Raw genomic sequence first — 17,653 nt, forward strand, 5'->3', positions numbered from 1 at the left:
ATCGGAAATCGTTGAAAATGAATATGATTCTTCGTCCCATGACCTTAGACACTGTGTATAAATTTAAAGTCAATCGGATATTAACTTTAGCCTCTAGAGCTTGTGGACGCCGGACCGACGGACGGGGGCGACGACAATATACGACCACATTTCAATGTGGGCGTATAAAAATGGACAAGTTAGACCATTCCCTCCCCCTTTGCAATCCTGGCCACTACCACAAAATTTTGCTGGTCCAGGCTAGGGGCTACCACCAAATTTTCCTGTCAAGACTTGGGGCTACATGTACCTCTGACTACCACAGAACTTCCCTGGTTCAGACTAGGAACCACCACAGAACTCCCTTCATCCAGGCTAGGAACTACCTGACTACCACAGAACTCCCTGATCCAGGCTAGGGACTACCGGACTACCATAGAACGCCCCTGATCCAGGCTAGGGACTACCACAGAATGCCCCTGATCCAGGCAAGGGATTACCACAGAACGCCCCTCATCCAGGCAAGGGATTACCACAGAACTCCCTGGATCCAAGCAAGGGACAACCTGAATAAACCTAGAGATGAATTTATATAAACTTTGGTTTGTTTATCAAATCTGCTATATCAGTATTGTACATACTCATGTTTAAACCAACTTGACAACCACAGGACAAAGAGAATGGTAACCATGGAAACAGATAGTAATTTATTATATTTAATATAACATCAGGATGAATATATATACAAATCATATTGTTTATAAACAACTGAACAAGATATTTTAATAATATACATTATGTACATTGTTTGTATATCAGATTTTTATATATACACAGTAATACACGCAAACATACAATCGTTAACATGTCCATAATCTTGTTGTTTATTTATGATTACATTGTCACTTTGTAAAGTGCCCATGAACATGTTATATGAAAGGGCGCACTATAAATATGCTGTAATAATAATAATAATAATAACTCTTAATTGACGGATACCTCTTATACAGGGCTGGATTTATTCATACGTACAATAAACAGAACATAACCACTCAGCAAACCTCAGCAGATTCCAGTACCCTACCTCTAGCCTCGGCTGTATGACTAAGTCCGCCATTGGAACGAACTACTTTCAAGTTCCCGGAATACCAACGGCATCACCCATGACGACGCCTTTGAAGAATGTTTTATCATACAAAGCTTTCAAAGTATGAAGCTGTTTTTCTTTCAAGTTTATCCGATTTTCTTTAAACAAAAGACAGCTTTGCAATGAAAATTCTACATACTCTTCGAACGACGCAATTTCGAGAACTTCTTTCTAAAAGCGGCAAGTTTTCCTTATAAGTAAACCGGTAGCCGCATTGCAATTGTATGGGTGTAGATACATATCACTGACCGTCATACAGCTGAGGTTAGATGTAGAGTAACGGAATCTGCTGAGGTTTGTCAAGTGAGGGCATAACAATACAGGCCCAAAGTTCACAAAGCATTCTCGCACTTGAGTTAATTTTAACTAAGGCCAACAAAATATAGCCCTTTATAAAACTTTTGTTGTTTTAATGTATCAAATACATCAATAAGAAACTATGTGCAAAGCTGTATGTTTCTAGATCAAAGACATTTCTCATAAACAGTGGTTGAAAGTTGAGTAAATTCTTAAAGTCTGAGAATGCTTTGTGAACTTGAGGCCAGATATAATGTCATAATCCTTTGAGGATGACGTACCAGTATTTCCAATACCATTAGTTAAGAATTAAGAGTTTTCAAACATTATATTTGAGAAATGTGCAGTTTTGTAAGGTTCAATAATTTTTTAGATGACCACAATTTTTTTTTTGAACTCCAAGGCTGGATGGGGTTGATAATAATAGTATATATCACCCAATAACACATTCTACAGTAAATATTGCTTGTGTCAAAAATATATAATCTACCGAGCGATGAATTTGATTGGTCAATTAAAAAGGAACTATTTTTTTTTATTAAAAAGGTACTACTTTTTGGATCCAGTTATTTTCAAATAATAAACGCTGCACAGTTCTCAGATAATCAATTTGAAAATAAATCATTTCGGATAAATCAAATTTTTTATATTGATCGATCTTTAAGAATATTTTGTTTACAATAAAATTTGAAATCTAGTTTTTATCAATAAAATTTAGTAAATAAATACGTTAAACACAATAGTTGTATGGAGAAAAATTTACTGTATCTTAATGGGAGATCCACATTTTGGGACTAACACATTGTTCATTTTTATTTCAATAATTATTTCAGGGGCAGCAGTGGGAGGAAACCGGAGGAGCCGGATAAAAAACCACAAAGTTGGACTGGCGACCCTACTCCTTGTCTTGACAACTGTGGAATCATAACCACGCCATTTGAAGCGTTAATCATTCGGCCCCCACCCCCGCACCCCACCCTCCGTACAACTCTTGTGTTTAATCTTGATACATTTAAAAACAGACATCAGTTTCTTGAAGACAATTACAGTAAATGATGGAACATCCCTGGACAGCCTGTTAGATCTTGAAGACAATTACAGTAAATGATGGAACATACCTGGATAGCCTGTAACCATGGTTACTTAGATCAACTCAAACCACTTGAAATATGTAAATAACACTCTTGTCTGTATTAAATGATCCTATACTATTTTTTTAGGGGCAGCACATAAATTGACAAGACACAGGTGGTTTGAGGGCAGTCTAAGGAGCTCTACTTACAGGCTGTCCAAGTGCTAATTAATTGGTAAAGCACTGTCAATATTTTAAGTGGCATGATTCATAGCACTGATAGTTTAAAGACACATTATGTAAGAACTAAATCTGCCTACGGCAGGTCTTTATTCTGGCTTCTAAAGTTATATAAACTATTATTTAAAGATTTGATTTATTGTCCTGACAAGCCAATCTGATTAAAATACAGATCTATATTTCGTTTCGTTTTTTTATACTTTCGATGGCCTACACTACATGAAGATCTGACAAGTTATAGCGATAGGTCACGTCAGGGGTCAAAAGACCGACTTTTGACCTATGACGTCAGACATTTGATTAATCAATCAGCACTGATGTTACTAGTGAATTACCCACAGTTCCGGGCAAAAAAGGTCAAACACTCGATTCGGCAGACCATTTGATTGGCTGACCCCTCATTTCAAGCAGAACATGAGTTAAATAACAAGTCTTTCAGATCCAAGTGTAGTAAAGACAAGTAAAACGAAATTTTGAACTATAAAAACGAAACTAAATAGGATCTGTGTTTTAACCAGATTGATAATCAACTCTCTAGATCATTGGATGGTTGAGATAATAAATGGATTAGAACTTAAATGTTAAAATGGATAATCAACACTATGTTTATTATCGTAGCAGTGGTTCGAGATAATTGAGATTATCTACGTTATTTCTTGTCAAAACTTCAAATACTCATAACTTTGCTCAGAATAAAGTAATCTGACTGAAATTTTCAATATATTTATTTTTCATTACCTATTTTTGAACTATTATAGCAAGAACGAACAGCTCTTTACCTAAATCTTACATAATGTATCTTTAAGACAAATGAACAAGTTTTTCTAGGACATTTTACTAATGATTGCAAGTTGCAGATTATTCAATTGGTTTGACCATTTATCTAAAGCATTATAACGATCTATTCCAGTTGTTTCCTTACTTAACTCTAAAACTTGGTTCACTTGATCTATTCGTCCATTTATCGTACTGAAAAGCAATACAACCTCATATTTACACAACAAATAAAGAAATGAAATGAAATGGGGTTTAACGTCCTACTGTTCTGTTCCTAAACTGGGCTAATTAAGACGGGCATACGACATGCAGTGTGCTATGAAGGAAATTTTTCCCGGGCAGCGGCGCTACAGCTAACTCTTATATCGAATTCCAACTGCCAAGGAATTTTTTACATGAACGCCAATGTGTATACGGGATCTTGGTTTTTCATCCCATCCGAACGACTAGACAGCTGTCCTTGTCAGGCCCTTCCGTCCTGCATCACTGACAAGGGGAAACCACGCAAGAAAATCTGGATGGACTTTCTCGGTCAATGCAGGTATCGAACACCTGACCCCAGGCTAGCGAGCCAGAGTCTTACCCACTTAGCCACTGTGATCCCCCAGAAATGAAGAAATAAAGCCTACTTCTCTGCTCCGAATGGAGAGAGAGAAATGGTGTTTAACTTTCACTTGACACAAACTAGTTCATTTTGGGACTAACTTATGGTTCAGTTTTATTTGAATAATGCACATGCACGTAGAGGTCTTTTGCAGTGGGAGGAAACCTGAGTACCCGGAAAAAAGAGTCCATTCGCATCACAGCTCGACTTGAACAACTCCTGGTATGGAAACGATTGTACCTTTTTTTTCTTTCATTAGTAAAATTATTAATTAAACTATTTCTAAAATTATCTATTTGTAAAATTAATATATTTAACCATTTGTAAAATTATGAATCAAACTATTTGTAAAATTAATAAATTAAACAATTTGTACTAACCTATCTAAAATACAAGATACCAGTAAATTCTCTACTTCAATAGCCTCAATATTCAATTCCTATAGAAAAATAATAATAATAATAACAATATTTATTTATTATCGTCAACTTCAATTACTTGGTTGTACTTCTCAAAAGATTTCAGTTACAAATTTTTATGTTTTGAAATTTTCAACAAAACATAATTACCGCAACTGGAGTGGTGATTTATTCCTCAAGATCCTGAATAACAAACAATTAAATTGGTCTGGCCTGATAACAAATAGTATGTGGCTGTCAATATCGTTATATAAATAGTATATGACTGTCACTACCGTTATATATATAGTATGACTGTCACTACCATTATATCAATAGTATGACTGTCACTACCATTGTATCAATAGTATGACTGTCACTACCATTATATCAATAGTATGACTGTCACTATCACTACCATTATATCAATAGTATGACTGTCACTACCATTATATCAATAGTATGACTGTCACTACCATTATATCAATAGTATGACTGTCACTACCATTATATAAATAGTATGACTGTCACTACCATTATATCAATAGTATGACTGTCACTACCATTATATCAATAGTATGACTGTCACTACCATTATATAAATAGTATGACTGTCACTACCATTATATCAATAGTATGACTGTCACTACTGTTATATAAATAGTATGTGACTGTCACTACCATTATATCAATAGTATGACTGTCACTACCATTATATCAATAGTATGACTGTCACTACCATTATATCAATAGTATGACTGTCACTACCATTATATAAATAGTATGACTGTCACTACCATTATATAAATAGTATGACTGTCACTACCGTTATATATATAGTATGACTGTCACTACCGTTATATATATAGTATGACTGTCACTACCATTATATAAATAGTATGACTGTCACTACCATTATATAAATAGTATGACTGTCACTACCATTATATAAATAGTATGACTGTCACTACCGTTATATATATAGTATGACTGTCACTACCGTTATATATATAGTATGACTGTCACTACCATTATATATATAGTATGACTGTCACTACCATTATATCAATAGTATGACTGTCACTACCATTATATCAATAGTATGACTGTCACTACCATTATATAAATAGTATGACTGTCACTACTGTTATATAAATAGTATGTGACTGTCACCCGTTATATAAATACTATGTGGTTAGATATACAAACCTTTGATATAAATGGTATGTGAATACGTGTATAAGGCTTAATAAGTTTAATAAGAACTTGTGTTCTAATATTCCGTAACAAATCTGGAATAAAATAAAAATAACAAGATGAGAGAGATAGAAGAAATGAGGTTTAACGTCAACTCAACACAAACTAGGTCATTTCGGGACTAACATATGGTTTAATTTCATTTCAATAATTCGCTTGTACGTAGGGGTCTTTAGCAGTGGAGGAAACCGGAAGACAAGGAGAAACCCCACAAGGTTGGACAGGCGACCCTACTCCTTGTCACCTACAACCGGGGATTAGAAACTAATCCCAGTCGATTGAATGACAGACCTTATGATACAACGTGCACGCGCTGAACCATTTGGTCATCCAACTCCCACTCAAATAATGATCTGAGTCCTTTAATTTCGTGTTATGAGTTAAATTACCTTCAATATGTTCTCTAATAAAAGGATCTTCCATAATATTTCTTTTGTTGGTTTTTAAAATCTTTTCAAATTCATTTATATCGTCATTTTGATAGGCACTGAAATATACAATTAGCATAGTCATATTTTTCACGATTTTATGAGAGAGCGATATTTGACGTATTGCACGTTGAGGAGAGATTTTTTTCAGCTCCACAACCATACACAGAAAAAATGACTGTAGAAACAGCTAACACAATAATCCTTCCACACAAAGAGAGAGGGGTCATTTCGAGACTAACAGTAGTTATTAAGTAGGTGTTTTGTCACCTGTGATTATTGAATGATATACATCACTATTGCACAGGTTTGTGTATTCAATATAAATAGTCATGTTTTTACACCAGTAGTGACATCTTTTACAGCTCGTTACACACCTGCTAATTAATGACTATTGTATAATTTCTAACCACTTTCTATACATACTAAACACTAGTTTAGAATACTGACCACTTATATGATTTAATGATAAAAATTGTCATTACTAAACGGGATAGCTTCATTAGTCAACGGTATCAGCTTACCAGTGATCCTTGTCATGTGGGGAATCAAACCCACGCCATTTGACTCAATGACAGACCTTATGATTTAAAGAGTATGAGTTGGACCACTCGTCCAACCAACCCACCGAGAAAGGTTGGAAGACATTGACATAAATAGCTGACTGTTTACATTCATTGGGAGAAAGAGAGAGATGGGGTTTAACATCCACTCGATAAAAACTAGGTCATTTCAGGACTAACATATGGTTCAATTTTATTTCAATAATTCGCTTCCACATAGCAATGGGAGGAAACCGGAGGACCCAGAGAAAACCCATGAAGTTGGACAGACAACCCTATTCCTTGTCACGTACAACCAGAGAATGGAAACCACGCCACTTAACTCAACGACAGACCTTATGATACAACGCGCAACTGCTAACCATTCGGCCATCCAACCCTGCTACATTCATTGAAGTCATCAGTAAAATTTCAAAATTTTTTCATCAAATATCCTCCACTTACCTGACAAGATTTGTCATCGCCAGAATCTCAGGATCATTTTTATACGGTTTTGTTTCTTGAGAATCAAATGGATTTATACCAGATTTCATTAGCATGTTGGCTAATACTAAATATTTCAAACATGTTGTTCTCCTGAAAAAACAAGATAGGTTGCAGGCAAGGAAAATGTATGCCCAGAAATGTGGGCGTATAAAAATTAGTTATTTGGTTGACAGGCAATGAAGCATACATATTGTCGTCGACCCTGTCCGATTGACTTTAAATTTAACACAGTGTTTAAGGTCATGAGAAGAAGAAGCCTATTGATTTTCAACGATTTCCGATAATTACTGAGCTTTCCACAAGGGTTGTCATATTTTTGGAGGGTAAAGAAAGCATTTACAGGACACTACAATTTGATTAAGAGTAACTCATGAGTAATTATCGGAAATCATCATTAGAATTTGTTTGGCTTGTAGTTTTGCCCCTAGTATACAATTAGTTGCTGGCATGATATATTGCCGAATCGTGATTCACCATCTCACGGTTCATGTATTGAATCACAAGATACTGAATCGATGTATCTCGATTCTTGTTTATGTTCATTTTATAGCTTCAGTAAGTAACCTGTCACTCTTAATTATCCATGTCACACATCCATAGGTACACAAACAATTGTGGTTGAGGACAAACAACCGACCATTTACAACCACATTTGATTGTGGGCGTATAAACTTTTTTCTAAAACAATATTATTAGAGGCCTTATTCACCTAAACTTAATTATTTGAAAAATACAGGCTTTTTATTTTTTAAGAGCTAAAAGTCTCAATTCCTAGTATAAGATATTATTTGCCTCCAATAACAATCATCATTTTTTGTTTTTACTTAGAACTAATATAAACAAACATCTAGCACTCCTAATATAACTAAAATTCTGAAAATGCCTAGCCAATTATTACCATGAATACAGGAATAGTCTAAATTTTCAAATTTTTATAAACCACAGGCTTTTTCAACAAGTGCACAACTATTGTTTTAGCTATAATTAGTAATCAAGATGTCAGAATACAGTAATCTTCCTTCTTTGAGATCAGAATTCAATTTCCAAACTCTGGGGCCTTTTTCATGAAAAAATATTTTAAGAATGAGTATGGTATCGATACTACGTATTGACAGAATGTTTGCCAATGCCATCGCCAAAATTCCGTGGAGTGGACAGATGAATTCATGGATTATTAGGCCGTTATTTCAAATTCTTAAATATTTTTTGTTTTTCTTATTAAGAGTTGAATAAATATTAAATCTATAATAATTTTTTGTTTCTTAAAAATGAAAAACTAGCGAGATCTAGATCTTGACCCCACCTACCCACCCCTGCATCAATATTTTTTAAAGGATCATCTGAGAGTCAGAATATTTTTTGTGTTTAAAAGATCAAAGGATATTTAATCAATCTATCTACCTGAGAATGTAACTTACCTTGGGCTTCCCGTCTACCTGAGAATGTAACTTACCTTGGGCTTCCTGTCTACCTGAGAATGTAACTTACCTGGGGCTTCCTGTCTACCTGAGAATGTAACTTACCTGGGGCTTCCTGTCTAATTGAGAATGTAACTTACCTGGGGCTTCCTGATTCATCGTAATTTTTAAATGCTTCAAAGAAATCAGTATGCGCTTTTTCATACTCTCCTTCTCGCAAATGCATTTTTCCACCACACTCTGAAATTAATTCACACAATTTAAAGTGCCAGAACATTATCAAATTAATTGTCCTATTTGTGAAATGAAATGTAGGTTTAACGTCCTACTGTTCTGCTCCGACTGGGCGAATGAAGATGGGCATACGCCATGCAATGTGCTATGAGGAAAAGTTTTGTCTGGACAGCAGTGTCAAGAGTTCTTTTACGTGCACTCAAATGTATACCCAGGACCTCTGTTTTTGATCCCATCCGACAGACGATGCATTGTCAATTGCCAGACCCTTCATCCCACACCACTGAGAGGGGGGGGGGGGAGGGAACCATGCCCGAAAATCCTGATGAAATTTCTCAGCCGAAACAGGGATCAAACATGGGACTTACAGGTAAGGGAGCCAACATCTTACTCACTGAACCACCATGGCTCCTGTTAAAACCAAAGCTTGAGTTTGTGTCTGACAATGTTGATATTAAGATATTATCACCTACCTCTTATAACACCCATGATCAACGGATGTGGAATAGCTGATTTAATATACAGAGACTGTTCATATAAAGCCTATAAATATATATAACATATATAAGTTAATTTACATATATATTATCTATATAAATAAAATCATATATCAGTAAATTACATACATATTATCTATACAAATAAAATCAAAGTGTGTTATTTATTTACGTGTCTGTGTGGGCACCCATCACATCCATATTGGGGATGCTCGATTCACAGTCCAGAACGTCCCGAATTGACAGAATTGCAATCGAGTGACGCAGTATTCAGTCCTGTCACAGTTCTGTCAGTCCCGACGACGGAGGTGGTGTGAGTAGAATTTTGACGTAATTAAACACAACCAACGGGTTTCGGCTGCATGGTTGAATGAGATATCCAGTCGACGCATGCGTTGTAGACCAAAGTACCCATTTTCACTATTTTTGGGATTGAGAGAATTCAATTCCGGAAAGTTCAATCGAGTATGCCCATTATCTATAAATATTAAGCAATTCAAAGAGAGAGAGAGAGAGAGAGAGAGAGAAAGAGAGAGAGAGAGAGAGAGAGAGAGAGGGTTATTTTGGGACTAACATATGGTTAAATTTTATTTCAACAATTCACTTAGATGATTTATGGTGATTTTAAACAATTTTTACGGATTTTTGAAACAAAGATTTGATATTGAATGAATGTGAAAGAAATTAGAGCTAGAGGGGTAATAGTTATAGTTTTAAAAAATAAGATTTCAACTTTACTAGTATTGCTGTTCACAAAATAAATACTCAAGAGAGAATACTCTATTAGTTACCTTAAAGATACATTCCCAGGTACAAACTGGTTGATTTGATGATATATTTGGACTAAAACATATTCAAACTAATTAATTTATCATAATTTTGCTTCAAATCCTTCTTAAATCATTGCAATTGTCGGGGCATACCCAGGCTATAAAAAATCGATCAAAAGAGGTCATGTTTGTGTCACGTGACTTACCTCTCTCAGTACGGTACCTAGCAACGCAAGTGAAGTCGGAGGAGATTTCATTGCATACACAAGACAATGTTGTCTTTAATAGCTGACTATTTATTACAAATATCGAAGCCTAATAAAATTTTTAGATTATAGACTGCCCGCGTCTTTTTCCGTGAATTTTATCTCAGAAAGTGTTGTACGTCTAATTCTTCATAAAGGTTATCAAAATGTACATCAAGCGCTCAATCTCTGCGTGCAACCTTCGACGTCACGCTTGCAGACTCTCCTAATCGTCGGGCTGCTGATTAGGGAAACCCTTACATTTTTGTCCTGTATACGCTCCATGAGTGTTTTTCAGGGAATCCAGTATTTTTCTAGTAAGATTGGATATTTCTACTTTCCATATATACCAAAATTGCCATATTTTTATTGGAAATAACCACCCAATAAATACTTTTCTGGGAACGTAGCTTTAAAGGGACTATCCCGATTTGAACAGAGTCTCAAAAAGAAAAGTCCTAGTTCGTATGAAATTTAAGCGCCAAAATATAGCTGAATGGTGTATTTACCCTGCCTCAAAATTTCAGCGTGAACGTCAAAAATGCTTATCCGGACACGTAACCCTTTTAAGATTTCTGGTCAATTTTTTCGTTGGGTGACCTGATAATCTATCGCCGTTCCTTTAGAGGTCTATACAGTGAATGACCCATGCGCCGTACTGGATAACTAAAGATAAATTCCACCTACACATTGTTTTTATAAAATAAAAGTCTGGTTTTATCCAGACACCGCAAAATACAGCTTGGGACACCGGTCTCCATTTCCAGATGAAGACTGACGGGTCTAAGTTGTTTGAAAACATATCACAAATATTGAATTAGTTGCTCAGCCCTTAGGTACGGGATATTAAGGAGTTTTAACACAAAATTAAGCAGTTTTATTCTCCAAAATATTATCGGGATTGGCCCTTTAAAATAAAGACAACATGATACACCTTAATGATCAAGTGCGTATTACGAAGGGGATGTTTGCCTGGATATTTACGTGCTGCCCAATATGTACACTAATTAAACTATAGGTTTTTCGTCTCTTCTGAACGACCAGGCATACTTTAGGTTCCCGCATACCCTTTTACATGCACGACAACATGTACAGTTATTGATCTAGTAAAAAAAAAGAAAAAAAAGGAGTAAAAACCTTCAACTTTTTGTTATTTTTCTGTGCTGTATACATCTGGATTTCTAAAGCGTATATTTCTAAAAGTTGTGTTCCTTTCTTCAGATCATCTTCTCCTTCATCTGTCTGTAAATCATAAAAAAAATCTAATTTAAAAAATAAATAGGTTGCCAGGAAACGAAAAATACGCCCACAGCAGCTAAATCGTGCGAGCCTTTGACAATCGTTATCTCACTTTTTTTTTTTTGCAGGTAATTGGGGACATTTACAAGACAGTTTCATACAGATCAGATTATAATTTTTGTCGTTTGAGGGTTCACAAGGTTCTACAAACTGAAACAAGGGCCTTAACTCTGGAAGCAATTCTTCAGATCATCTTCTCCTTCATCTGTCAAAAAATCTAATTTAGAAACGTCTCGTACAACTGGGGAATCGAGACCACGCCAGTTGACTCAATGACAGAAAATGAAATGGGGTTTAACGTCCTACTGTTCTTCTCTTACTGGGCTAATGGAGACAGACATACTCCATATAGTGTGCTATGAGGGACATTTTGCCCGAGCAGCGGCGCTGCAGCCTACTCTTATATCAAATTCCAACTGCAAAGAGATCTTTTACCTGCATGCCAATGTGTAGACGGCACCTTGGTTTCTTATCCCATCCGAATGACTAGACAGCTGACTTTGTTAGACCCTCTGTCCTGCACCACTGACAAGGGGGAAACCACGTCGGAAAATCCCAATGAACTTTCTCGACGAATGCAGAGATCAAACACACAATCTCCAGGCTAGCGAGCCAGTGTCTTACCCACCGTGGCTCCCGATTCAATTGTGAAACCACATTCATTTTATATATCGTCGGTGAAGTGGCAAAAGGGTGTATCTTGGGAAATTAGTCAAATACACTTTTTTTTTACATTTTTAAACTCTCCCAATTGATATGCACATTTCTGTCTAAGCTGTGTATCTTTACCCCAATTAGAACTGTTCTGGGTATCATGTGTCCAAATGTTGTATCTTGTGGAAGTTTTGAAATGCAAATGGTTCTTTTTCTTAATCTTTAGAAATTCTTAGGTACACCCTTTTGACACTTCACCAACGATATGGTACCACATTCATTTTATATCTGGAACCAGATTCATTTTATATATGGAACCAGATTAATGAAAATCGCAGAATTACCTGACAGGATTGGTGAAGTTGTTTTAATATTTTCTGTAATTTGGTATAGTCACCACGGTCATAATATAATTTACCAAGTTTTGTGTTAGTTTTAAACCATAATCTTTCATTTTTAGCTTCTTTCAAAGCATCTAACGTTGTCTCATAAAAATTCTGTAATAATTCCATCTGTAAAACGAGAAAAATGTAAATATATTTCCGTTCTAGAAAATATAACAAAATCCTAATAAAGGTGTTTGTGACTTAAGGGGAGACAACCGCCCTTTAGAAAAGTGACTATTCAATAACAAAGATAGATTGCCATACATGCAGCTAAATCATCCGAGTCATGGGCAAGGGTTGTCGCATATTTATTCTTTTGTTGATAATGGGTGCATTTACAAGACACTGAGTGAAAGTGAAACAAAGGCTATAACTCTAGAAGTTATATAGGAAAATGTTGAAATTCATTTTACTGATATAAATATTGTATACAGATCAACAGAGCATTCACAGAGTTCGACAAAGTGAAACAAGGGTCATAACTCTAGAAATTATATACAGAAATTGTTGAAATTCAATATATTTTCAATTTGGTTTTTTATTTTTTAACAGTGATCAAGAAATTAAACGCTTGTAAATTGGACACTTATTCTCAAAATTAATAAGTCAGCTTTCAACTGGACACCAGGTACAAATTAGATAATTTTGGGTGATTTTAAATGACCTTTACAAATTTTTAAATAAAGATTTGATATTAAATGAATGTGAAAGAAATTAGGGCTAAATACACAAGATTAAATGAATGTAAAAAAAATTAGTGCAAGATATACAAGTTTAAATGATATCCAGGTTACAGTGTTATAGACCCTTTGTTCTACTTGCTTTGTGGATGGAAATATTGGTCTTTTGTTCTACTTGTTTTGTTGACAGAAATATAGGCCTTTTGTTCTACTTGTTTTGCGGACTGAATTATAGGCCTTTTGTTTTACCTGTTCCATCAGACTGAATTATACGCCTTTTGTTCTACCTGCTTTGTGGACTTAAACATAGGCCTTTTACCTGTTTTATGGGACTGAATAATTAATAAACCTATTGTTTTACCTGTTTAATAAGACTGAATAATTAATAAACGTATTGTTCTACCTGTTTAGAAGTCGATATATAATCTAGAATAGAGTTGATAGATTTTTCCGAGTAATTTCTCGTCACCGCTGATTTTATATACAATAATAACTGTTTATATCTCGCCATCATTTCATCATAATTATTCTGAAATAGAAAATAAAACATAGTTACCTCCCTTTAGTTGAAATACATCACAGGGATACTCGACTGAACGTTCCTAAATTGAATTCTCCCAATCTCAAAAACAGTGACAATCAAGTGAAATGGTGGATTTCGGGTTACAACGCATTCACCGACTGCATAAGAAAATGTTTCAACCAACCATGACAGCTGAAACATACGTAGTGTTTAATTACGTCACGATTCAACTCGCACCAACTCCATTGTCGGGATTGACAGAACTGTGACAAGACTGAATTCCACATCCCATGATTGTAATTCTATCAATTCTGTCAAGGGATCTTTTACGTGCACGTCAATGTGTACACAGGACCTCAGTTTTCAGTATCATCCGAATGACTAGACAGTTGTTCTTGTCAGGCCCTCCGACTTGCATTACTGACAAGGGGGAACCACGCGTGAAAATCTGGATGAACTTTCTCTGCCAATGCAGGGATCGAACACCCGACCTCCAGGCTAGCGAGCCAGCGTCTTACCCACTTAGCCACCGTGATCCCCAAAAATTGAATATATAAATACCAATTTAAAGTTTATCTTGATCATCTGTTTCAATGCTTTAAATCCCCATTCTCCCTTCTCTTTAGCTTCCAACTCTAACACCTGAAACAACACACAAAACACTTCATTTCATTTCATCTATACACATTCTCACTTCTCTTTTGTACATAATTCAAAAGATAGGTTGCCAGGCAAGAAACATAACCCGCAGCAGCTAAGTTGTCCGAGCAGTCAACCAAGGTTGTTGCATATATTTTCTTTTGTCGGTAATGAAAACATTTTACAAGACACTAAAATCTGATTAAGAGTATCAGAGGGAGAGAGAAATGGGGTTTAACGTCCACTCGACACAAACTAGGTCATTTCGGGACTAACATATGGTTTAATTTTATTTACATAATTCGCTTGCGCGTAGGGGTCTTTAGCAGTGGGAGGAAACCGGAGGACCCGGAGAAAACCCACATGGTTGGACAGGCGACCCTATTCCTTGTCACGTACAACCGTGGATTTGAAACCACGCCAGTCGACTCAGTGACAGACTTTATGATACAGCGCGCGCACGCTAACCATTCAGCCATCCCCCCCCCCCCCCTGATTAAGAGTATCAACCCATTAAGTAATTTGTTTAGCTTCTAGTTCTACCACCATACTAATGTATAGTATATAAAACATCTAATATCGTGAAATTAGCTGTTTGATTTATCGGAAATCATTCAAAATCAATAGACTTCATATCTCATGACCTTAAACGTGAAATGAAATGAAATTTAACGTCCTACTGTTCTGCTCATAAACTAGGCTAATGAAGACGGGTATACGCCATACAGTGTGCTATGAGGAAAATTTTGCCCGGGCAGCGGCACTATCGCCTACTTTTATATCGAATTCCAACTGCCAAGGGATCTTTTATCCGCATTCCAATGTATACGCAGGACCTCGTTTTTTTTGTCTCATCCGAAGGACTAGACAGCTGTCCTTGTCAGGCCCCCCGTCCTGCATCACTGACAAGGGGGGGGCCACGCCGGAAAATCTGGATGAACTTTTTCTGCCAGTGCAGGGATCGAACACCCGAACTTCAGGCTAGCGAGCCAGCGTCTTACCCACTTAGCCAAGTGATACCCAAGGACCTTAAACACTGTATATACATTTAAAGTCAACAGATCATAACCTTGGTCTGTAGAGCGTTCACAACATTTTTCAAAGTGATCAAGGACTATAACTCTGACAATAATTATCAGAAATCGTTGACAACCAATACCTTAAACACTGTGTATGTATACATTTAAAGTTAATCTGATTTTAACTATAGCTCCTAGAGTGTCCACAATTCTGGACCGACAGATATGGGTGGCGACAATATGTGACCACATTTCAATGTAGGCGTATAAAAAGTATTCCTTGAAGTATCTCAAATTGTGTATCACTTGATCTGGATTATACATGTAATTGTATCAATTTGGAAAAAGAAATGAAATGGGGTTTAGCGTCCTACTGTTCTGCTCTTATCGGCTAACACCAGGATCGAACGTTTGACCAAATATATAACAGGATCGAACGTTTGACCAAATATATAACAAACCTTTTGAAAACTTTCAAGAGCTGCTTTTGGATCATCATCTTTGAGAGCTTTTGAGTTGTAGTACTGATTCTCTAAATCTACGTCTGGTTCAGAATTACTCTCCTCTGAGTATTCCTGGAAATGAGAACATCAATATTGATGAGGTTCAGAGAAATGAAATGAAATGGGTTTAATGTGCTACTGCTCTGACGTGGCTAATGAAGACAGGCATACATGTATGTCATACAATGTGCAATGCACGCTATTCATGGAATTTTGCCCAGACAGCGGAACTACAGCCTACTCACATATTTTTGACGTCAATGAAAATAAATCTCAATTTGGAAAAACGGAATTATTCAACATTTTTTGGCATTCATGTTTAATGTGACTCCCATTTTTGTGTTATAGGTTTTAATCTTAAATACCTGACCCTAACCCTAATAGAAATGTGACTCCCATTTTTGTGTTATAGGTTTTAATCTTAAATACCTGACCCTAACCCTAATAGAAAGTAGGATGTTCCATGTAGACACAGAACAGACGGCTAACCACTAGCTTTTTGGTGTAACAGTTAAAAGTGATGGAAATAGTTATAGAAATGGGAGTTACTACACTTGTAACGTTAAACTGTGTGTTTAACGTTACAATTTATACAGTCTAAGAATCCTTACGCAAGTTCAAATAGGTTCAAACGCACAATTGTCAACACATATCATAACAGTTTGTATTGGAATAAGTAATTCTATGACAAATAGTGAAGACTGGACCACTAAACAGTTACCGAACAGTTTTTCTTTGTGGTTATGCGTTCCACATTTGCATAGTGATGTTTCTTGTGAAGACGTATTACACACAAGCTGCCATGGCGGCCATGACACCAGCCTGTTGAAATTTCAAGTAGCAGTTGAGTTTCATCAAATCATATAATTATGCGGTAAGGCTTCACCTTTATTTCAATAGGAATTGATTTATTATATGTTAAGCTAGGTGCAGTACTGTTTTGGGTTAGTTTATGTGTAATTCACTAAAAAACTTGCGCAAAGGAACTCCGTAAGGACGAGCCACTACTGTGGCTGGAGTAAGGCGGAAGACATCAGTAATACTAGTAGTACCATTTCTAGGATTAAACATGATCGCCCATTTTTTGCATCATTGTTATGCAGTAACAATAACATCAGCTTCGAATTACTAATGTCTGTTACATTTTGTAAAATTTGTTTTCAAGAAGCCAGACGTTTGAATGAGTTTGCCAGTTTGACGACTTTCGATGGTCGCTAGAAACAAAATACATCCGGCAGACTGACTTACGCAAACCGACGTTTTTAGGGGTTTCCCGTTTTTAGCAAGTTTTCGTAGCTGATATTTGCCGCGACTGATCCGTGTCTCAACCTAAAATTCATCGCATATTTACATTAAATACGTTAGATTATATGTAGAATGGATTTTTTAATCTCTAATCAAGAAATGCCAGAGCAATTACCAAATCATATTCTTCATCCTCGCACATGAATTCTTCGTCCGACATTTTGTTAATTTTGATGTCAACCAAATTTTCAACTCTAACATAAGAGAAACGAATTAATACATAAAGATGCTTA

The 17,653-nt window shown here is 36.0% G+C and overlaps 1 protein-coding gene across 1 annotated transcript; it reads right to left on the reverse strand.

The window, feature by feature from the left end:
- Nucleotides 1-667: 667 nt before the first annotated feature.
- On the reverse strand, nt 668-17,588 carry LOC126817649 (COP9 signalosome complex subunit 2). The gene is made up of 13 exons (XM_050544756.2): nt 17,536-17,588; nt 16,074-16,187; nt 14,516-14,596; nt 13,835-13,960; nt 12,710-12,877; nt 11,550-11,654; nt 9,374-9,443; nt 8,807-8,906; nt 7,207-7,338; nt 6,161-6,258; nt 5,724-5,806; nt 4,497-4,555; nt 668-3,704 (listed from the first exon to the last, which is right to left on the reverse strand). Exons 1-13 carry the CDS (start codon nt 17,578-17,580, stop codon nt 3,560-3,562), a joined length of 1,326 nt encoding a protein of 441 aa, XP_050400713.1. The 5' UTR covers nt 17,581-17,588; the 3' UTR covers nt 668-3,559.
- Between the last annotated feature and the right edge of the window lie 65 nt (nt 17,589-17,653).

Source organism: Patella vulgata, chromosome 4, assembly GCF_932274485.2.
Source record: "Patella vulgata chromosome 4, xgPatVulg1.2, whole genome shotgun sequence".
In the NCBI taxonomy this organism is placed as follows: Eukaryota; Metazoa; Mollusca; class Gastropoda; family Patellidae; genus Patella; species Patella vulgata.